This window comes from Platalea leucorodia, assembly GCF_965183815.1.
Source record: "Platalea leucorodia genome assembly, chromosome: 1".
In the NCBI taxonomy this organism is placed as follows: domain Eukaryota; kingdom Metazoa; phylum Chordata; class Aves; order Pelecaniformes; family Threskiornithidae; genus Platalea; species Platalea leucorodia.
This window is the reverse complement of record NC_138823.1, coordinates 165736744-165760130: the sequence shown is the minus strand read 5'-3', so window position 1 is coordinate 165760130 and position 23387 is coordinate 165736744. Positions and strand designations below refer to the sequence as shown.

At 45.8% G+C, this 23387-nt stretch overlaps 1 protein-coding gene across 1 annotated transcript in view; it reads left to right on the top strand.

Annotated features, from left to right (window-relative positions):
- Positions 1–2580: 2580 nt before the first annotated feature.
- OBSCN (obscurin, cytoskeletal calmodulin and titin-interacting RhoGEF) overlaps positions 2581–23387 on the top strand; it is a gene marked incomplete at both ends in the record, with an annotated part of 186125 nt that continues 165318 nt past the window's right edge. Inside the window, 6 exons of the mRNA XM_082305313.1 lie at positions 2581–3712; positions 11758–12027; positions 14319–14579; positions 17605–17907; positions 18757–19023; positions 19872–20147. Of these exons, the coding sequence (XP_082161439.1) occupies positions 2581–3712; positions 11758–12027; positions 14319–14579; positions 17605–17907; positions 18757–19023; positions 19872–20147 (2509 nt within the window). The remainder of the gene's footprint in view (positions 3713–11757; positions 12028–14318; positions 14580–17604; positions 17908–18756; positions 19024–19871; positions 20148–23387) is intronic.

Sequence of the window (23387 nt, the reverse complement as noted above, 5' to 3'; positions counted from 1 at the left end):
ATTAGTTTAGAAAGGATCAATTTTGTCTAAAGGGAAAAGTCTTTGACCGCTTCTGAAGAGTTTCGTATGTTCTTTGGAGGGAGAAAGACAGGATAAGACAGGACATATAGTGTATTTTTCCTGTTAAATATAGAAAGAAGACTACATTTGGTTTTGCCTTAGATCTGTGGCCCAAATGAAGTTTGAAGGTTAGCTCAGCTATGCCGTCTTCAATGGTAATGATTATTATAATGAATACCATTTTGTACTTTTGTATTTAGTTGTGATGGCAGTTTGTGTCTTTCAATCCCCAGCAGCGTAAATGGAATGAAAAATTGTAATTTGTTATTAATTTCCATGCATGACTTGTCATATACTCCAGCAAATACATTGTTGTATATACACTGTGCACATAATTATTTGCGAGACCATCCCTGTCGTGATATGAATATGAAATAGGAGGGGAGCCAAGACACGGGGAAAATAAGCGATTTCCCCAAGGTCATGCAATAGGTCAATCCAGCCCCCAATCCCTGGTGCCATCAGTGATTTGCACAGTAATGCACTGCAAGAGAAGCTGGAGGAGGATGGAAAAAATAATGAAACCTCTGCCCAAATGGTGACTGAAGAAATGAAAGCAGGTTTTTGGCCTGCTCCTACCGATTTCTGCTGGAGGTGGGGGGGAGATTGTGTGGGCATCTGCCATTGGGTGAGAGAGTGGGTGGATTTGTGGCCAGCGAGGAAGCCAAACCGCTGTAGGATTAAGAAGGATATTTCTGTCGCGGTGACTGGTTATTATTTCCTTTCTGAGTTACAACACGCAGTGCCCTGGTCATTTTGCTTTGTGTGGCACTTTGAAGGTGAAAAAGCAGATGTGAGAGCAGCACTGCGGTCACCCCTGAGTAGAGATGGTTCCTATAGCTCAGACAGGAGCTGCGTGAGCTTGCTAAGACAGGAGTGTCTGGCATCATGAGGCCAAAGAGCCATAGTAGCTTGGAAAGAAATGGTGCACTCAAGTCTTCTGGGTAGGACTTCCAGAGAGGCTTGGAGCTGGGATGCTTGCTTTCCTTGCAGAGCACTATCATCAGGTCTAATCCTGCTCCCAGGGAGAGTCAGCTGGTGCACAGTTACTGGTGCTAATGGGGTCAAGACCAGGCTTTTAGCTGTGCTATACTTATCAAAGTAAATGCTAGCCAATGCACGGAAAAGGGCTGCTTGGAGGATTAGAAGCAGAATCCTCTAGCAGAAGGGAAAGGACAACCAGGAGTCCGTGTAAGGAGGAGTGAAAAAGCAAGAAAAGTTTGTGCTATGTGGACTTCAGGGGGACCCCGAAGGCGGTGATCTCTGTCATCCGGCTCTCCGGCTGCACAGGGATGGGTAGACTCTGCGAGTGAGTGAACAAGGTGGTAAAGATCAGTGCCACTGATTGCTTTTGACTTTCTTGGAACACAACGGCACCAGAATCGCCATGAGCTTTAGTTTTGAACACTGCTTAAGCCTTGTCCCCTTGGCTGGTCCATATCATCAAAGAGCTGCAGGTTGGTGCACAGCTCCCTCCGAGAGCAGCTGAGAATAAGCAGGAGATGAGACATCTTTCCTGTAAGCCCTAAGCCACGTGGGCTTTTTTGGAGACGGCTGGCACTGTCCGGATTGCTGAGTGCATTCCCCACGGCGGTTCCATCCTGTGGCTTTGCACTCCCGTGAACGTGATGCATGTGCCCCAAGCCATACGTGTGCACAAACACCCATGCCCACTGCAGCTGTGTCTGGCCCTACGCCATCTGGATGGGGCTGTATATAAACTATAGATACTCATTGCTATCATCACCGTCAAAGGAGCTGTATCTCCGTGGCTGTGTTGAACAGCAGCTGGGAATAAAGAGAAATATCGTCAATAATATGACAGGCATATCTGTGTGTCCTCCTAAAGGCTGGCCCCTACAGGAGAGGGGTTTACTGTAAGATCTGTGTCAATGTGATTCAGAGAACAAGACCAGAGAGGGCAAGAGGAGAGACGGAGCATGTTGTAGAAGCAGAATTAAAAAAAAAAAAAAAGGAAAAAAAAAGGGGGAAAAAAAAAGGCAAAGAGAAAGAGAAAAATTGAAAAGAGCAAGGGCAATGAGACAGAAAAAAAGAGAGATGAAAATGAAGAGGAGATGAGCATGATGGAGGAGGTATCTTGATGGGTAGACACATCTCTCAGAATTTAACTCCATTTGTTTCTCTGCGGCTACAGAAGTAGCCCATACATTGTATAGCATTAGTACAGGTCACTTTTCTAGTGCCAAAGCTGAAAGGGACCTTCATATTCTTTCTGTATAAACTGCCCAAAGACTTTATTTTACTCAGTGACTCCTGTGGGGAAGTGAACTACCTTCCCCATCAGCAGTTTATTGAGCTCAAATCTAAGAAATCTGCAAGACCTAAAATATTCCGAGACCTTCTTACCCATAATGAGAAGGACAATGAAAACGTGCCCCAACTAGACTGTTCTAGATGACAAACGTCCTGATACCGTGGAAGTGCAGCAATTCTTTGCCTGCACCGTCTAATCTGCTCTCGCTTGACTATTTTTTTTTTCTCACCCTTTAGGAAACCGAGATGGATTACAGCTCGTTCAGTGGAGTCCCCCGATTCTTGACCCGGCCTAAGGCGTTTATGGTGTCTGTGGGGAAGGATGCCACCCTGAGCTGCCAGATCATTGGAAACCCCATCCCAGTTGTGAGCTGGGAAAAGGATAAACTTCCAGTCCAGTCTGGAGGAAGGTTTAAAACCACAGAAGATGGGGATCTCTATAGGCTAACAATCTACGATCTGAGCCTGGAGGACAGCGGCCAATACATCTGTCGGGCCAAGAACACCATTGGGGAAGCTTTTGCAGCTGTCAGCATCAAAGTTGGGGAGGAGACCACAGTAACGGAGTCAGCCCCATACTTCATCCAGAAACCTTCCTCCATCAAAGTAACATTGGGAGAAGATGCCATGTTCAAATGCAAAGTCCAGGGCAGCCCTCCCCTCTCAGTGAACTGGGAGAAGGATGGGAGACACCTTCGAAACCGGGCTGATGCCGGCCGCTTCCAGATTGAGTCTGCCGGCGAGTCAAACGCTCTCACCATCCAGTGTGCCCGGCTGGGGGACAGCGGCACCTACACCTGCCGGGCAGAGAATCCCATCGGCTCCGCCAGTGCTTTGGCCGCGCTGGTGGTGGAAACGCAGGGGTCTTCCAACCCGGGCAGCAGCAGCCACTTCGATACCAGCTGTGGCAAGACGGCATCCTTGCTGTCTCACTTGCAAAAGAGGCGGGAGGAGATCAGGAAGGTGGACATCTCCCATGGGGCTCTTGATTCAACGTCTGCCCAGTCTTACTCCATGGCAGAAGGGTTGTCTGGCATGAGCTACAGCCTCTCCCGGGATTACGAGAGAGCGGCTGGACTTACCACCAAAGGGGCCCGCAATGCGACTTTTGGGGCATTGACACGCACGTGCAGCGTGACGGAGGGGAAGCACGCCAAGCTGAGCTGCTACGTGACGGGCGAGCCCAAGCCAGAGATCGTGTGGAAGAAGGACAACGAGGTCATTTTGGAAGGGCGGCGGCATGTCATCTATGAGGATGATCAGGAGAACTTTGTGCTGAAGATCCTCTTCTGCAAGCAGATAGACAACGGGCTGTACACCTGCACGGCCTCCAACCTGGCAGGCCAGACATACAGCTCCGTGCTCGTCACCGTCAAAGGTGGGTGCTTATGTTTCTCACTGGGGTGGGCATGCCTGCAAGGAGGCAGGCTATGCACTTCTGAATTGGTGTGGGAGCGTGAACAAAACTTGGACCACCAAACTGCTGCAAAGGAGTGTGGGTTAGACGTGAATAAAAGCCCTCCAGCTGTAAAGGGGGCTAAGCACTGGAATAGGTGATGCGGGGAGAGAGTCTCATCACTGGGGGGTTTTAGGAAGGGATCAGTCAGGGATGGATGATGTAGAACTGGCTGGTTGTGGGGCAGCTGGGATAAACCAGATCTCTAAAGCTCCCATCTGTCCTGGTTTTATAGCGATCTGAGATCCATTACCATCCTCTGGATCAGGGACTGCTAAAGCCCCATCTTACCCTCCTTTATATTCACCACAGGGTTTAGTCAAACTGGCACACACATGCCATTTAAGCAGAAGTAGAGGAAACTCCTTCCTGCAAGCTGAGCATGTTAGGCTGCCTTGGATCCCTTGGGGGACCTACTCCAACTCTAACTACAGTTCCTCGCAGTTTTCCTGTACAGAGTGACCCACCAGCAGCCTTGCTCTTGCCAGCCCTCTTCAGCCTTTTCCCAGCTTGTGTTGCTGGATACCCTGTAGTCCTTGTATGCTCCCAGAACTCTACTAGGTCCAGGATGCCTCTGTTTGCTGTGGTCAGTGGTGAAGAACTTGCCTTCAGAGGGTCCTCCAACGCTGGTGGAGGTCCGACCGAGTTCTTCAGAATGGCGACAAAAGTGTGACACACCTATTTTCACAAAGGAAGCTCTAAATTGTCAAGCTGCTCTCCCATTTGGCAAGGCTACAGCAGGCAGTTTGCAACCTGGGCAGCACCTGTAAATTAACTCTCAGATGTAAAAGGCTTTGCCACTTGAGTGGCAAAATAGATGTTTTTGACTGGCAGCAAAATAAATTAGAAATCCAAATGAGTAGGGATGGCCTGTGCTTCATACTCGTCTTTAAGGCGCTCAGCTTTTATTTGGTTTTCTGGTTTCCCTTTTCTGGACTTCTCCTTTCACACTCACCGTCTTTCCCGTCAGTGACTCAGTCCCCGTCTCCATCAGTGACATCTGATCTGTGGAACTCGCTGGCACTTGTCCCACTCGTTGCCATCCCTTGGAGGTGCTGAGTGGTGCTGGGAAGGGCATTTGTCCTCTTCCATAAAGCTGTGATTACCTCATGAGTTGGGACTCAGAGCTGAAGACCGAGCCTGGCCCTTGCGTGGGTGTTCACTTTGAGGATGGCTCAAGCTCCGTTACTTGCCCGGCACCGGCCTTGCAAAGACAAACACCCTCCCCTCTGCCCATGCTTATTTGATTATTCCCAATGGGTGCAACCTGTTCCAAAGGGGACAGGGAAAGCATGCGAAGCAGCAGGTCTGGGAGCAAGCACCATGGGAAAAGTTATTGATGCCTGTCCATTGTCAAGAGACGCCTGTGAGTCAGAGGGCTTAAGTGGAAATGTTTAGGGTCTGTTTCTTTGTTACGCTATACCATGTTGGGCTTTCTGACCAGGCCAAGGCTGCCATGGAAAATCTACGTGTGTTGGTTATAATTAGGCCATGAATAATGACTCTCTTTCTGCCACCAAAAGTCCTTCTCAGCCCTCCAAAGACAGCTGAGAATGATGTAGCAGTGAAGGGAGCTTTTAATTCTGTTGTTTATGCCATTGGTGATGCCATTAGCTCATCCGCCATCGGGTTTAGGGAGGGAGGTCATCTTGCCACACAACCTTCTCTTTGCTCAGTTGTGAAGAAGAGGCTAAATTCTCCAAGCAGCCACCCTTGGTAAGCACCATGCTGTCGCATTGGTCTTTCTGCAGGTAACAGCATATTTATAGAGCCTGTGATGCTGCATCCACCATCTGTGTCCATAGGCATATGTACCAGGAAAGACAAGCTTCATGGATTTAAATATGCTCTGGCGCTTTGGTTCTCAGACTTTCAGCACAGGAATCTGAATGAGAATATTTATGGGTCTTTTTTATTATTACCTTTTAAAGATAATAATAAAAAAAGTCTACCTAGCCCAGCATCCCGTCTGTAAGGTGGCTCTTAGCAGTCTCTCAGGGCATAGGACTGGGCACAGGTCAAACCTCCTCTAGAAAGCCTCCTATAGTCTGTCAAGCTAGATCCTAGACCTAGGGACCCAACACATTTGTAAGCACTTTGCTGAGCCCATGCCTTAAAGATCCTTGAGCTGAAAAAAAGAGATTTTTGAGCTGTTCCTGAATGAGATGTAGTGAATCAGACGTAAATCTTAAAGGAGAGGCTACAGGGCAGAGAGTCACTCTCACAGTTAAAGAAAACCACGAGTTGATTACTCTGATTCAGACATATGTCTAGAGCACGGATAAAGTCACAAGTTGTACACTGAAACGTGAGCTGTAAAAGAAGTTTGGAAATTCTTCCCGAGAGTAAAACTCTTCGTCAAACCAAAGAGCAGAGAGGATGGGAGGAACACGAATAAACAACTTGAATTTCCTGAAGGCTTTGGAGATGTGCCTAGGCCATGTGTAAAGTTAGCAAGAACAGTGTACAGGTCTCCATCCTTGGGCCTGGGCCAAGCAATGCTCATCTGAGTCCCTGAATACAGTAATCAGATACTGTATGAAAAGGTTAAAGGTCGCAAGCCAAATAGGATAGAGACTGGAAAAACAGACTGGTGCTGAGGCCACTTAATTCCCCTCTGACCTGAAGTGATTTTGGATGCCCACTATCACGGTAGTCACATTTGAGATCTGAAAGAGAATTGCAACTTGAGAAATGTGGAGGTAGAAAGGAAACTCGGAAAGCACAGTAACTAGGAAGAAGATCAAAGGCACAAAATGGTGGAAGCTTGTCCATGCACCTTTAGATAGCTCCCTTTGGAAGGATTCTCCATATTCTTATTCTCACTGGATCATTTTTGTTAGGCAGAGGGAAAACTTGCCTCTGGAATAATAAATGGAGAGCCCATGAGAAGGCCAGGAACAGGCAAGAGGAAATGTAGGCAAGCGAGAAGACCAGGTCAAGCAGACAGATATGCCTTGACAAGGTTAAGGAAACATTGGCTTCTTTGCAAGCTGCACCTATTCTTAGCAAAATATGTGTTAGCAGGACCTGCTTTTAAAAAATAACATCATCTCATTGCTAGTTTGGTTGGTATGGACCAAACAAAAAAGCCTATGACACTCTGGAGAAGTATGTTCTCAAGACAAGCAGCCAAATTCAGAGCTGGTCTAAGCTCTTGCAGTTTCCCGCTAACTCCATGAGCTGCTCTTGTTCCATGTTCTCTTGGGGTTTTGCTTTGCTCTTTCTGTCTCACGTTTTTCCCAGTAGGCAGGCTTTTGCAGCTCTCTTATTTATCCTTCTTTAGAAATGTTATTGCCTTATATGCCTTAACGAGTATTTCTGCTTTGGCTAAAAACAGACTAATAGAAAAAACTGTATAGCCAAAAAAAAAATTTAAAAAAATTCGTACTGATACTAGAGATGAATTTAAATGACCTCTCAGGGCACTGAAAATGAGCCATGACCTGGGACTCCAGATGTTACAAGGACAAAGCAGAATTGCTATTCAAATTCGCACCACTGAGCTCTCATGGAAGTAAATGTTTCTAGCAATGGTTGATTTGGAGTGATAAGAAAAATACTGTTTCATACTTTTGGTTGGATTCTGTATGAAATGGCATCCAATTGAACTGCTCTTCCAGCTTGCAAAATGTACAGTTCAGGTGCCTCTTGCCCCTGCTCCCACACTGCAGCCTGTCTCTACTGCGTCTAAATTGCCTCTTCCGTGGCGCCTGGGACTCGCATCGTGTACGTGGAGCTCTGGTGACTTGAGCAGAGCTGAAAGTGCTTTGTATTGTGGGAGACACAGCCCAGCTGGGAGAGCATCCTTAGGAAAGGATGTGGTCAGGAAACCATCAAACCATGGCTTCCAAAAGCACCGTGGCAGATCACCTGGTCACAGGCGAATGTCAAACTGAAGTGAAAAAAAGAGTTTGTTTTCTTCAACGCTCCTGAACGTTTCCACTCCAGTCACTGTGAAACAAACCACCTAGATTTTCTCCAAGGAGATTTGAGTAATTGTTTTGAGCAAAAATCAGTATTTTGCTTTGGAACTGAGAGAGAGATCAGAAATCACCATTCTTGCTTAATGTTAAATAATTTCTAAGCAGCTCTGATATTTACAGGAACTAGAGATGGGAATTAGTGGCACTTCTTATCTGAAACAGAGGGTCCCTGGGAGAGTTATGTCACATGTAACCTCACTGAACACACTTTTTGCTTATCTCACAAGGCCATTTTCAGATATTATGAACATTTGGGATAATAAGGAAAATGACTGATAGCCAAATGGCTTTATCTTTCATATTAGAGTCATACCTAACATGCGCTTACATTGAGAATTAGCTTGTGAAAGGGTAATACATGACAAATAGTCATTTAGGAATGAGCAGTCAATATTTACGGAGTTTATCAGATCAAATAAAACGTTATCTGCAGCAGCTCTTCCTGATGTGCCTATAGTAGTTACAGCACAGAATATGTCTGAATTGTGCTGGGTGCTGTACAAATAGGTAAGAGAGGATCCCTACGTTAGAGAATTTGCAATGTAAATGTCAAAATCTGACAGGCTGGGGTCTGTCAGACCAACGTGGGGTGAAAGAGAGTAACAGAGATCTCTGCTCAACCCATCATGCTGGCCAGTGGGAGAATAAGTGTATTCATCTGATTTCACATTTAGCTAGTTAAAATACACTGAAAGGCTGGTGTAAAGCCTAGTGCTTCCATCCTTAGACGAAGTCTTCTTCATGCAAATAGTATGTGGTTATATAGTCAGGATGTGTTGGTCAGCCTATTGACAAGGAAGATGAGAGCCACCTGCCTTCCACAGACCTTTCCTTGAGACCTGGGTTGCCTGTTGATCAGCTGGAGACACCGTTCACCCCTGGCCACCTCGCTGAGCATGTCTCTGACCTGGTCGGGGGCTGCTTATGGGCCAGATGAATTGCTTGGGATGGCTACTCTCAACAGCCCTGTGGTCCTTCTGTAGTCACCTGACCAAAATTAACCCCCTCTGTCTGACCAGGTACATGCTAGACACCATAAAGAGCATGAAGATATATTCAGGAAGAAGAGGCTCGTGGGGTTTGGAGCCTATGTCACATCTCCAAAGCAGAAAAAGCAGTGGGCTGGGTGAATCCCAGGCTTTGATTCAGTTTATCAGCTGCTGTCTCTCTGAGCCCTGTTCAGAGTGAGATAAGGTGTGTGTGCGCATTTCAGTAGGATGGAAGCAAAGTTGTTTTCAGAGGATATCTGTGACCTCAAGCTGCCAAAGATAGCCTTGCACCTATTTTCCCTGGCTGGGAAAACAGTGCTGTTACTGCAACGCATACGAAAGAATCAACCAGCTCTTCTGCAACAGGCTTCCTAGAGAGGTGGTTGATGCCCCAAGCCTGTCAGTGTTTAAGAGGCATTTGGACAATGCCCTTAGTAACGTGCTTTAACTTTGGGTCAGCCCTGAATTGGTCAGGTAGTTGGATTAGATGATCATTGTAGGTCCCCTCCAACTGAAATATTCTATTCTATTCTATTCTATTCTATTCTGTTCTGTTCTGTTCTGTTCTGTTCTGTTCTATCCTGTTCTGTTCTGTTCTGTTCTGTGTTTGTACATTTAAGAACTTTTTCCTAGAGGAGCTTTTTTTTTTTAACCTTAGATACTGCTCAGTGCCTGTAAAGGGAGAGGGGTTAACGATATGGCCTCCAAGTATGGGAATACACTTGTGTGCTTCTCAGGTGCATCTCGTATTTCTTTTTGGCCCTCGGACACGTCCCTGTGTTCTCAGTGTTGGCTCCAGACTCCCTCCTATCTCACACAGCAACGCCGCATCCAGCTCCTGGCGGCTGGCATCCTTCTGATCAATGCTTTCTTGATCTCATCCTCTTGCTTGTTCCTATGGCATGAGAATTACAACCGCTTCATTCCCCCTGACTACGTGGGGTGCTTCCAGAGGTGATAGATGGGATTGCAGGGTAGGAGCCTGAGTTTCCTGTCGGTTAAAGAAAAAAGGATAATTAACACGTGGAGTGCGGGCAGAGCAGGTCTGTGTAACCATAGCTGAAGGCTTTTCAAGGCAAGACTTTGACTTACCTTGAATTGAGGTGCGTTAAGGCAAAACGTTTTTTAAGAAAATAGCCAAGTTGACATGATGAGCTAGAGTCACCTTCCTGTTCCTAAAGGTATTGTATGGGTTCCCAGTCAGGTTTTAATCTCAGGATAACAACCAAGATAGCAGATAGCATTGCTCCCTCCAGGTGTCCTGTCAAGCCCTTAGGGTCTGGTACCTCTATCCAGGCTGTGCTCAGCTAGAAGCAGTTGGAGGTGTTTATGTGACCGCTGCAATCGTGGCTGTGCCAGGAGTTGAATAAAAGACCTGCAAAACTGAACGCATGAGTTTCTAGGGCTTGAGTTCAGAAAAGAGCAAACCAGATCAAAGACAGCGCTGCTCCTGTAGCAGCTCCTGTCCTAACGGTGGGGCAGGAGGGCCGCAGGTAACGGACTCAGTTATACACTGAGTTACCAGATCTGAGTTTTACAAAATGGAGGCTCCTGGACATCAAAGCTTGGATGTGGGATGTTTGAGGGCCTCAAACTGTGTTTCTCCAGCCTCTAGACTATGGAGACTCAAGTGGGATGTGCCACCGTGCGCATGGGCTTATAAATCTAAGACGAGTCTATTCCTGTTTGACTCTTAGACTAACACTTGGCATTACTGACTGCTGGTGACCACGTGAAATTGCCAGCCTGGGAATGTGTGTGTGTGCTCAGGGAGAGGGAGAATGGAGTCACAAAAAAAGGCTGGGAGCTGGTGCAGTAGTCATGAGAAGATGAAGGTACATGTCAAGACATGATCTCTCACGAAGCATGAGTGGTGATGCATCAGCACGGGCTAATCCAAGTCTGTGACATGACTGTGGCACCCGTCCCGTGGCTGGGACCACGGGCTGTCCTCTTCAGCCCAGCTCCCCTTTCTCCAGTTGAGTGCTGGGGTATCAGGATGATTTCACAGTGCAGCTGTCACTGGAATTAAACATTGTTCTGCTTGTAAAATGTCTTCCCTCACTGCCATGCAGCTGTTTGGCATGTTTGATCACTCTCTGATTTCTCCCTAAGCCAGAACACTGCAGCCCCACTGCTGGAGGAAAGCAGAGGCAGTTGGGAGACTTGGGCTCTTTCTCTAGTTCTTTTATTGTCATTGACAAAAGCTGATACAGAGCCTTTGGTGCCGGTGGGGAGAACAGAAAACTCCTCCATCCGTTGCTTCTATGCTTCCCCTGATCTGTCCTTCCGTGCATAGCCACCTCTCATCTTTCTGTGCCCTTTAAGATCATTCTGCTGAGCTCACTTGTGCTGCAAGACCCCTAAAACCTTGGTTCTTGCACCAGCTGACCAGCTCAGCTGCTCACACTCACCTAGAATTGCTGCCCTGGGCCCTCACCCTATGATCAGCTTGTTTGCTATTTTCCCACCTGGAGCATGATTAATTTTATGGGCTTTTGCTCCGAGGTGAGGTGGCTGTTGCTATATATAGAGCCAGGCTGGGTAGGCCCTGTCCTTCATGTTGTTGGCATCACTAAGTGACAAGGTGCAATGCAGAGATGTTCACGCTCGAGGACAAGCAGGCCACAAGAGCAGAATTTATTAACCTGATGCTTCACCAATTTGTTCAATTGCTTTGGATTAGAGCAAACTCGTCTGTGTGGTGTTGTGGGGCAGGTACTGCAGTTCAGACTTTTTAGGTAAGTCCTTAAAATACTTCTGCTGGGATCTAAGATTTTATTTTATTTTTTTTTATGTGAGAGCAGAACACCTGCTGTAGTAGGGCTTGATTATGGGTTTGGATGGCAGCTCAGGACAAATCAATATCATAAATAAGGAGTGTTATTGTTTGATTTTTTTTTTTTCTATTGACTTATTTTTTTGCACACTTCTTTCTTACTGCAGACTATCATAAACTCTTGTTTCTCCTTTCTGTTTTTATCCTCTTAAGAACCCTCAATACCCTTCAAGGAAAAACTGAAAGATCTTGAAGTGAGGGAGAAGGAATCTGCCACCTTCCAATGTGAAGTGCCTGTTCCTAGTACAGAGACAGCTTGGTTCAAGGAGGAAACCAAACTTCGGCAGAGCAAGAAATACAACATTGAAGAAGAGGGCACATATCGCCGGCTCACTGTCCAGAATGTCACCGCAGACGATGATGCTGTCTATATCTGTGAGATGAAAGAAGGGAGCAGGACCATCGCAGAGTTGTCTGTCCAAGGTAAGAAAGGCTCTTGCTGTTTCAGGTCGGCCAAGTCTCACCTACCAAATGTGAGATTCACGCGTGAGACTCCAGACCCGACCTTGTGAATGGCATTTACCCCACGCATGAGCGCAGTGAAGAGCAGCAGACTCCCTTACAGTGTGAGAGGAGAGCCACGTGTGGTCCGTCAGCGGGTCCCTGGGTCTCTTGCCAGGGTGCATCTGGGACACAGGGTCAGAGAGCGGGGACAGACTGTGTTGCTGCACAAGATATGTCACCTGGTGGGGACCTATGCTTAAAGGGGCTTCCTAGAAGGTAAAGTCCTTGAGCTGTAGTCTAGCATTGTAGACTTTCCTTAACATGACCCCAAGCATCGCATGTGTCCCCTGGCACTGTCTCACACACGTCTTGTCTGGCGTCCGGCAAACACAGCGGTGAATCTTGTCCGAGAGCGGTGCTGACCACACTGGGAAGCTGGCTTAGCAGCTGTGGTTTACGGTCTGATGGGTGGCGCAGGCTGCGGTCAGCACCAGTATGGTTTCAGACTGGAAACCAGGTACACACTCCAGATCTCTGACATCTGGGCCTGTTGTCTGGAGTTTGGAAAGCTGATGAGAAAGTGGCCAAATGTGGATATAGATCCATGTCCAAGTCTCCCGAGTCTGGTGGTTTAGGACTGAAGTGCAAGTAGGTGTAGAGCCTGGTATGGCGTAGGTGTCTCAAAGCCAGTAGTCATGCGCATCAGACACAGGTGTGTCTGCAGAAGGGGCCATATGTTCTGAACTCCATGACTTGCTGTACGAATAAGAACCTACCCATGCAGCTCCAGGCCCTGTAATTTTTATTTTGATGATGCTTATGCTGGAATCATTGACATCTCCTGTAGCATGAATTGAAGACCTGTAACAGTAACAGGATTGCACTTGTCCTGTCTCATTTGAAGCCTGACTTTACTCCCAGTGAAACCAGAAGTTCTCCGTGACATAAATTGGTGCAAGACAGCTGGGTGCCGTGCATGCTTGTGCAAATTCCTTTTTATATCACTAGCAGAGATGAGAGTGCATGTGGGGGGAGGCAGAAGGGGAAATTTAGTCTGGAGACCCAGGAGAGTTCAGATAGACATCTTTTTGTTACACCTTCTGTTAGGGCTAGACCAGCCAAACACTGTAAGAGTGTTTGGCCCCAGTAGGACAGCTGGTATTTGTTTTATTTGTTTGTGCTATGGTACTATGGCATGTTCCATTAAAAAAAGAGAGTGACTGAGCCAGGTGGAGCTCTTAGGAGGGAAAGGAGGCAGAGCCTTCCTGGGGGAGCCCTGTGCCTGCCCTGGGGGGACAAGATTCGAGAGAGCAGGGTGAGGTTGGGTGAATGTAAGAGCTTGGCAGGATGCAAAGGGCTGTAGGGACGGGGATGCTGCTGAGGGCAGCAAGGAGCAGACACGTGGCCGAGATCCGGAGGGGATGAGCAGAGAATCAGGGTCTTGAATCCTACTGATGAAACATGTGCCTGATCTGCTGCTTCATGAAGGAGTTCAGCATTGCTTCTCATTAAATAGCTCTAGGTGCTTTGCCTGGGTGAGGGCTCTTTTGCCTCACAGGGACTGTTCCAGGGCTGGAGCCAATCACTCTCCATCAATAGGGCTGGTTCCCTGATGCTTTGTCCAAGCTTTGCTGTGAATAGTCATATCTTGTAACTTTGAGGTTATTCTAACAGGTGATAATCATCACAGTCACTTGAAAGGGACACAAATAAGTGAAGTTCATTCCATGTGACTTTCTGGGTTGACTCTAAGAAGAAATCTGAGGTTTTCAGTGTATTTTCTATTAATTCAGGTGACTGGTGTTTGCCGTCTTCATTATGCAATCGCTGGTAACTTAGGTGAAAGCAAAATCCCAAAGATGGATGAGAGACCTGTCTGGTTTAAGACTGACCTACTTTAGCAAAGTTTTAATTTGAATTCCCAGCCTATGCGGGCAATGAAAGCCATATAACTGTCAAATCTCTTCTTGGCAAGGCCACGTACTTTGTGTTTACCCAACAGCAGACTCCGCGTGTTAGGCTAGAAACATAAGCGACTGTAGTCAAGCAAGATTGCTTTTTTCCTTTTGAAGGCCAAAAGGAGTCCTTGGGATTATCTGTTCTGTATAACTCAGAGCCTAGGAATTCATTTAAGGATGTCTGCATTGTGTCTACAATGTTTTGATTAGGTGAGAGCTGTTGGCTAGTCCAGTTGTAGTCTGGATGGTCCAGTGTTGCCAGAGACCTTAATATCTGCTGTTTGCTGATCATAATTAATTTCTTATTTAAAGGGAACATCATTAAAAAACTTCCACGAAAGACTGCGGTCTTTGTAAATGATACAGCCATCTTCTGTGTGGAGCTGGACAATGAATGCCAGAACATCCAATGGCTGAAAAATAAAGAAGAAATGAAACCCAGTGATCGAATCTCCATCACATGCTCTGGCAAGCAACATACCATGATCATCCGAGAGTGTAAGATGGAAGACGCTGGTGAGATTGCCTTCCTGGCTGATGAAAGCAGGACTTCTACCCAGTTCACTGTGACCAGTAAGCTTCACTTTTATCTGGCATTGGTGTTGGGTCTTCCCTAGCAAGCAGGTACTCCCACGTTAGCACTGTTGGTTTAGATACTGCCATGGTAAGTCTGTTGTCCAAAGACAGCCAAATGTTCGATGTCTGCCACTAAAGGCCAACAGCCTGAACGCTAGCGTTATGAAATGTTATGGAGAGATCAAAACAGAGGGAAGAGTCCTGGGGAAAGAACATGGCACAAACGTGTGTCTTCTCTGTACCGTTCTCATTTCGTGCTGGAATAAATGTAAACTGGTAACTGAGTAAAACGTGGGGTAAGGGACATGCGTGTTCTTCCCATCAGGAGGTGCTGAGAAAACACGGTGTAAGTTGCATACGTTGCAGTCACCTTACTTCATTATACACAGAGCGCTGCGGGTGCTCCACCTACACCCTGACCTCTGTTTTCCAAAACTATTAGTTTCTGTGAGGGGCATTATCAGGTCTTACTATGGGGATAATACTTCTAGCAAATACGGGCCACTTATCTCTCCCTGTCTCTCTTCAATGAAGATTTGGAGGGGAGAGTCAGCAAACATCCAATTCCTTCCCTAGGTCTTGAGCCTACAGAGACATGAGGGTAGCTTGTGGGTACACTGGCTATGGTAGGGAAGTAGATAGGTGCCCTGAATGCTTTTGGCAGAGTATTTCCATTCTAGCAAGGAAAAACAGCTGTGAAGGCACATCTATGCACACGCACATCAAGCATTTCAGGGGCAGTGAAGCACTCGCCAAACTTGAAACATCTTACTTTGAATTTAGATTCTCAAGCTGTTTGCATTAAAGTAAAATTAAAAAAAAAATAAAAACTGCAAGAAAAAGGGGAAATGCTTCCTCTTGAAAATTTGTTTTCCTTTTGTGGCGACCAGCAAAGCCGTGTCCTCTCTCAACCTCTCTTTGACATGACAAAGCTGGGAAGACCCTGTGAACTGATGGTAGCTATGCTGAAAGAGGGGACCTTTGGCTTGATTAGCTTTACTTGGGGAGCCTGATATAATATGCAGGCTGGAGAATTCCTTTGGCTGGCACATCTGATCTGAGCAAGGGTTTCCGTTGGCAGACCAGTAGCAGCAGGTGCAGTGTAGTCGAGATCAGACCCGAAATGAAATTTTGGTGAAGTTACCTAATTTTATGAAGTTTTATTTCGATGGCATTGCATTTCTTAGACAAAAGCTGCTTCATGTAAGGCAGAGAACTGCACGTGGCTTCTGGCTCTGCTACAGTTCCAATTTGCACGTGAACGAGTCACCAACTTGAGTCACCATTTGGGAAGAATAATACCTCTTTTCTCCTACCAGCACCTCCAAACTGTAATTACTGAGTGGTAAAAAGAAATCTTTAAATAAAGGTTTATAACTGCGTGTTATCTAAACTTGGTTGGGGCATTCTGATGTTATTGAGCTAAAATGAGGGAAAAATGAGGTAAGTGTCACACTTAGCATTGTGACAGTTTCTAAGGTATTTGGAAATCTTTAACATTCAACCAAGCACCTATTTAATGGGAATGGCAAAGTTCAATTTGATTTCAGACTCTGCTGTTGAAGTTATGAAGCAAGGGTTGATTCATGGAATAGAAAAAGGTAAGAAGCTGCCTCCCCACAAGCAGGTATCTCTGAACAAAATATTACATTACGGTTTCTGATGGTAAGGTCAAGAGATCTGATTCCAGGGTCTAGTGTTCGGCTTAATGCTACACTAATGGGACCTTTGGCATCCAGCTCTGGCCAGCAGTAACTGACAGGCTGGTAACTGTGCACCCTAAAACACTTATGTGTCCATTTATGTAATGAAGGAAAAGTGCATCGCATTGAGATTTCCTATTTTTACACTTCATGCATATCTGATTAGCTGCTTGAAGAATGCTATGTACTAGGTTCACATCTTTTGCAATTAGCTGAACAAGATTGGTGTTGGCTGTTTTAATAGCATTTATCAGCCAAGCAATGTTTATATATTATTTGTTCAGTATCTTGTGTTGTTACTATGCCCGTTTTACAGGTGGGTAAACTGAGGCAGAGAGACGCTCAGTTGTCCCAGTGTTCAGTTTTTAGTCAGGCTCGCTTTACGGGCTCCCTCTATAGTCATTAATACTTGAGTATCTACAATGTGTGATTCATTTCACCTGTCTCGCACACCTTCTTCAAGCTGGGATGAATTGCTCCTGAGTGTGCTGTTCTCCATGGGATTACAGTTGGAGTCTGGTTGACTGACTTAAACCAGACACCTTCAGGTAGTCAAAATTAAATGAAATTAATCCTTTACCGTGTTAGTAGATGTGTAACTAGACCATATCAGATAATTCCTAGCCTCTTGACCGTATCAGTGGCAGCACATAGTGAATAACCCTGATGGGACTTGAGCCTTCTCTAAAGGGTTCAAGAGGAATGAGAGGGTGAACGTAAATCTTCATTATGCAGATACCTGCAGGGATACATTTGTGACCTCAGGTACTGTAAAACAGCCACATCTCCTCGATTATAAGGTCTGATGGTGGGGACATTTCTTTGTCATTTCCTTTTGAAGTTAATTCCTGAACCCCAAAAGCTGGCTCTATATAAATTACTGAAAGAGATCCCCAAGGATAGCTATCACTCTTTGGAGACAAAGTTATAACATGCCTTCTGAGTGGAGGTAGCATAAAATTCAGAAGCAGGACAGAGGACAGATACCCAGATGAAAGCAGCTGCAGAGAACAGCCAAGCCTGAAAATTTAAGCCTGTGAATTGTTCATTGTAGACTCTTTGTCTGTGCAGACAATTGTAATATTGTGTTGAAGTCACATATGTTTAGCTGTGGAGGCAGAAGTATTGTACATCTTTGTGTAACGCAGCCCAAAAACATTTTCTATCAATTCTCTTGCTTTTCCATCTCACATCAATGTTTTACGAAGTTTTATTAAGCAAGAGTAGCTTTTAGTCCAGTGTAAGCTTTTTCAGTGAGGCACGGTGGCTTTTCCACTCACATAAACTTTTTGCTCTGTTTTTTTTTTTCCCTTGTGTAGCTCCCAAAAAACCTCCCACCCAACCCCCAAGTGACCCTGTGGTGAAAAATAAAACAGAAACCTCAGTGACGCTAGCATGGTCCCCTCCAAAGACGGACCGCCCCATTCCAATCAATGGCTACGTTGTGGAACGCAAGAAACTAACTGGCTTTACCTGGGTGAGGTGCCATGAGTCTCATGTCCCTGTCCCAGAGTTCACGGTGAGCAACCTGTCGGAAGAGGCTGACTATCAGTTCAGAGTGTCTGCAGTCAACGCTTATGGACAGAGTCCCTACCTGGAGTTCCCGGGCAGCATGCACCTCGGTGAGCACAAAACCATCATAAAATGGGTTGGTCTGTGCTGATCTGCCACGTGGGTGCTCTAAAGACGCTTCCCATGACTTTGAGGAGGATAGAGCAATTGCACAGCAAAACCTTTTTCCCTTCACTGCTGCTACTTCTATCTCGCTTCAACCACTGACCATCACCAAAATGATGGTGATTGGGTTGCTGTGGTAGAGCTGTGAGTGCGCTTATGTTCCAACATCTCACATCAGGCTGTGAGAGAGGCAGAGCTCTCTGCAATGGACCTTAAGCCTGTAAGCGCTTCTTCTAGACCTGGTATGAAAGGAAAATTTGAGGTGGGCTTATGATATAATTTTTAGTATATAAATGAGATATCAAACTTGCACCTAGAGAATATTTATGGGTGATCATACTGCCATGAAACCCAGGTTCCAGTCAGTCTCTCTTTAATCTTAGAGTTACTAGGAGAAATATGGGGGGTTTACTTTATTTCTAGGGTGCTAATGTGCCTATAGAATCACTGTGAGCAATGGGGTTGCTTCTTCCTTTGATTCGTTGGTGGTTCAGACTTGTTATGCCTTTAAACATCTGGGGGGGGGGAAGTAAAATATGCCTGTTTTTGTTGTCCATTCCCTGAACAAAAAGGACTTACCCTAATGCCAGAGGTCAGTTATCTGCAGCTGTAGAAGTCAAATCCTGTTGACTAACCATGCGTTGCCTTCAGTGCATGCAAATTGTATTAGGCTGCAGGATTTTATTCTCATGTCTTGTTTATCCCGAGAGCTTCGTTCTTAGAAAGGACTATTCTCCAGCATGGCAGTCTTGTGTACTTTGGTCTCAGAGATACATGTTGTTGTTCTTCCCCAGAACCAGTCCCGGCTGTGAAAACCCCCCTGAAAACTGTTGAAGCTATACCTGGAGGGGATGCCCTCTTTACTGTTGACCTCACGACAACATGCTCTGGCACTTGGTACCTTAATGGTAAAGTCTTACAGGAAAGTGAGACCTACATCATTAAGAGAGCCCAAACTACTCACACCCTAATCATAAAGAACGTCACCAAAAATGACGATGGAGCAGAAGTAAAATTTGTTGCCAATAATGTTGACACCAGCACCAAGATGAGAGTGAAAGGTATTTACTTTGATCGTTGTCCTTTCTTCTTCCAGTCAAGGGACGGTTGCTGTGACCTGATGGTTAGAACTGGGGCTGGAGGCTTTCACTGATGCCTGGTCTGTAGGAAGTACCTGAAATTACATCATATGAACTGATGTGGGTCCTGGTAATGACCTCGCTATGATAGCACAGAATCCCGAGTGAGAGGATCTAGCCGGCTGGTTGGTATCTGAACTAGACTGCTTAACATCAGCTCATGAATTTCTGCAGTTCGCAACCATCAGTGACTGGGTTCTGTCACCAGATCTACCACTGAGTCACCTTAGACGAATAATTTCAGCTCCAGGTTTGACTAGTCTTTCTGACTGTAGTGGAGTCCTTCAAAAGTAAAGGAGCATTAATTACTAATAAAGTTTTGTTTTTTTTCTTGGAGGTTTTTCAGTCTACCACAGATGTGTATGATGTACAAGTTAGTATCACGTAATTCGATTTAGCATTGAGTTGGGTGCTCCAGCTTTCCTCTATGAAATAACGATAAGATCTGTATCTACCCACATTGCATGGCAAAAAGTAATGAATAGACATCCATTCTGGAAGGATGTTTGACTTTGGGTGAAAATCTCTGCAGAAGCATGTTTAGAATATTATTAATCAGCAGAAAGTTGTGCACTTTTTTCTTATTGACTCTGGCAATAAAACCAGATTGGGTCTCCTGAACTGGAAAGAATTTCTTGGTATTGACATGAGTGTGAAGGCAGGAACAGGACCTAATACTTTTTCAAAGATCTCACGGTCTATGGCAGACACATATCAGGGATAAGTTATCCCGATATCACTTGAAATAACAAGGCCTTTGCTCCTGACAGGTGCTGCAGTGAGATTTACCAACAGGAGCAGAGATATAGAAAAGGTCTCTGCTCGGCTGCGGGAGGAAGCCAAACTTCAGGCTGAGCTTTCGGACACAGATGCTGCTGTGAAGTGGATGAAGGATGGGAAAGAGCTCAAGGCCAGTGAAAAATATGAACTTCAAACTGTGGGGAAGAGGCACATCCTGAAAATTCGCAACACTGCAGCAGAGGATGCTGGAGTTTATGAGTGCATTTGTGAAGGGGATAAAATGCTTTATCAGCTTTCAGTGAAAGGTATGTGACTGCCTGCGCTGCTTTGTATTAATGACCTGCTCCTGCCCTAAGCCAATAGAGTCATTAAGAGACAGAAAGGGGCTGCTCCACAGGCAGTGCAGGAGTTGTGGTAACGCCTCATCAACGTTTAGTGTTGACAGTGTTTGTAGTCCCAGAGTAGGAGAACTTGAGAGTAAACTTGGAATCTAACACTGTCTCAGTGGCAAGAGCTGCGCTTTCACGCAAATTCACGTCTTGTTATTTCATAAGCTTGAATGGTGGGTAATGAAAAGGTGCTCGTGATGAAGAAATTCAGCCACAGGAGCAGGACATGGTGCACGTGATCCCATGTCTGCCCTATACTTGCTGTGTGATATCGGACAAGTCACTGAGGAGCTAGTTCAGCTGTGATTAAAATTCTGATGGACCAAGATCATCCTGGCATTGTGGGATTTTTTTAGTTTGGGTTTTGTTTTCTGTCAATACCCTGTTGAATAAGAACAGACTTTTCCAGGGCACATCGGATGGCTTCACTCATTTCTATTTGCAAGGTATTCAGATGGAGGGCTGTATAGAACAGACAGCAAAAGGTCATTTTCTTTTAATATTTCCCATTTGTTAGACTTGAACAAGTACTGTTTTGTAGCTGCCCCATTGGTCGGCTGTTCTTGTTTGCATGGCAGTCCCTTCCCTCCTGATTGCCTGCCACCTAGCTGGTGGGCACATCCACTCCCAGAGCAAGGCATGGAGTATCGAGCCTTCACCCTGAAACCAACGGCATTAAGCCTCCCTCTTACAAGCCTTCCAGTCTGCGCAAGCTTTTATGAACTAGTTTATAGAAGAGTTTCCTCTGCCTTGAATGAGACCAGGTTTTGGCTGAAAAGCCCCAGCGTATCCCCAGATGATATCCTCATGAGTATCATCTAGATGTCTACTGAGGTTCAGAGTACAAAACCTGCCTCCAAGGCAGTCTAGCCTGCTGTCAGACATTGCCTGGGGTGAGCTTCGTAGTTATTTTGCTTTGAACTGGCAAGTTCACTTTGTAAAGCCATTTGATTTCTGTGTTCTGTCCCATAACCCACCCCCCACCTTCTTCCCAGCAATGATCGTACTGTTGCTACACTGAGTACATATGAGGTGCTTCATCATCTTATTCTGCTGGCTTCTCACCCTCCTTGGTCTCTGTAGAAACAGCAAAGCCCCGGAGTAACATGTGTTTTGCATTTGACAACTTGCTTGGTTATTCTCAAAGAGCAAATTCAAGAGAGGCATGAAGAAAGCTGAAAATAATTCAAAAATGTGACTACATTTATGGAGGGAGGAATTTGTTGTCCATACTTGTCAGCTGTTCTTAACTTTGCTTTTCCCCTCTCTCTCTCTCTCTCTCTCTCTGCCTCTTTAGCGTCATTTTTCACGCTGGCAGATCTACCCACAGCTTTAATTGAATTAGCTGATGGACGTTTCTATGTGCTTTTCACTGTAATGTGGCTATCAAATGAGTAATCAATGTTGTTATTTAAAATCTGTGTTGACAAGCTGTGACTTAAATATCTGCTGTTTGTAGCTTGATTCCCGGAGAATCAGCTTTGATATATCTCATCCTTGTAGGATGAGGCTCACAAGTGCTGTCCCAGCATTTTACCTTTCAGCATTGGCACCTTTTATCTGTTCCTCCTGTAAATCAGACACAGCTAGCTGGTGAATCATCTGATGTGCAGGGCAGCTGTGTCTGGCACATGGGCATCACGTGGCTGCCGAGAAGCCACCGTGCTGAGCCCTGGCCAGAGGTGTGTCACTTGCTGGGCCTCCTGCCCAAAAAAGCCCTGCTAGAAGATGCACTTGCCATTTATCACTGCAGTCCCTCCACTGCCACGGGATTTCACGTGCCAGGCATCCTCTGACACATGACCTCCTGCGTTGAAAAGGGACATCTGAGAAGTCTCCTTCAGACTGCCATGGTTGCGTTTTTCACTCTGGTTTTCTCAGGAAGTGGAAGGTGCATGAATGAATCCATCTCCCTCTTCTTCCTCCCAAACCTTTTAACCTGTGGATTGAGTTCCAGTAATGCTGGTGCAGAAGTAGAGGTCTCAGCAGTGTTCGGCCCCTGCAGGCTTCACGGGCATAGGTGGCTGGGTAGAGAACAACTGCGGTGTTGTCCTACTGAGGAGAAAGCTCCACCGCTAAAGTCATTAGAGAAACAAGTGGAAACAACAAGAAAAAACAATCAAAAGGGCTTTTTCCCTGGTTTAAATTCTTCTGGTATGACTTCTTTACCCATGGATATTGCTTCTAATAAGAAGACTTAGTAAACACTAGAAATAAACACTAGAAAACAGGGCTGGTAGGGATGTGGAGAGGTCAAATGCAAGCTCCTGTCCCTGCCAGAAGCTGGTGACTGAACGGAGTCCCTTGATGTTGCGAAGGAGCGGTTAGGTTGCTCAAATAATCACTGCCACAGATATTTGTAAATAGTGATTTTAATAGAAATTTATAAAAGGGTGATTTAACAGAGTTTGATGGCAAGGTTCACTCTAATTATTAAATGAATGGAAGAGAGAGAGAGAGGGAAAAGGGGATACAAGGGGCAGGGGGTAAAGGAGGCCCTCCTGTTGAGTCACGAGGTTCGGAATGGACCCCCTTGCTTTCTAAACTCCTTCTCAGAGAGGAGCGTGGGTGCAGCTGGATCCAATCCTAGCCTCAGACTTGGTCAATGGTTTATGTCTAAGGATTATATGTATTTAGCAGCAACCTAGGTTTATTCACAATAAGAAGAGAATCACAAGAATTTAGTAGTAACTGATTATTGGTTACTCTAGCATCTACAAAGTGATTAAATGAAGCTTACTACAGTATTTGTATAATACACACACACAATGACACAATAGGCATAATAAAAGAATACCTCTTAAAATCCCTCATGAGTTTGATATGCGCAGGTAAAGATACCCTTCAAAAATTCCCCTCGAGTTCAGTGAAATACTTCAATGATTGTCTCGATGGGTGAAGGGTTGAACCTCAAGAAGTGAAGGGCACTGGAGATCAGCCCAGGCTTCCCACTCAGAGGGAGATACTGGCACAGCCCACTGCGGTCCAGAAGAGCTCGAAGGGTCTCATGTGGTACTGCTGTTTATAGGGTTGTGAGATGATTGACTTTCTGATCTGAATTCTCTCAGTGCCAGGAGGCACACAAGGCACGAACATCGTTCTTCCACTTCGATCGGTCTGCGGCTGCGTGCTCTGGAGTCCCAAGGGCCACAGCGC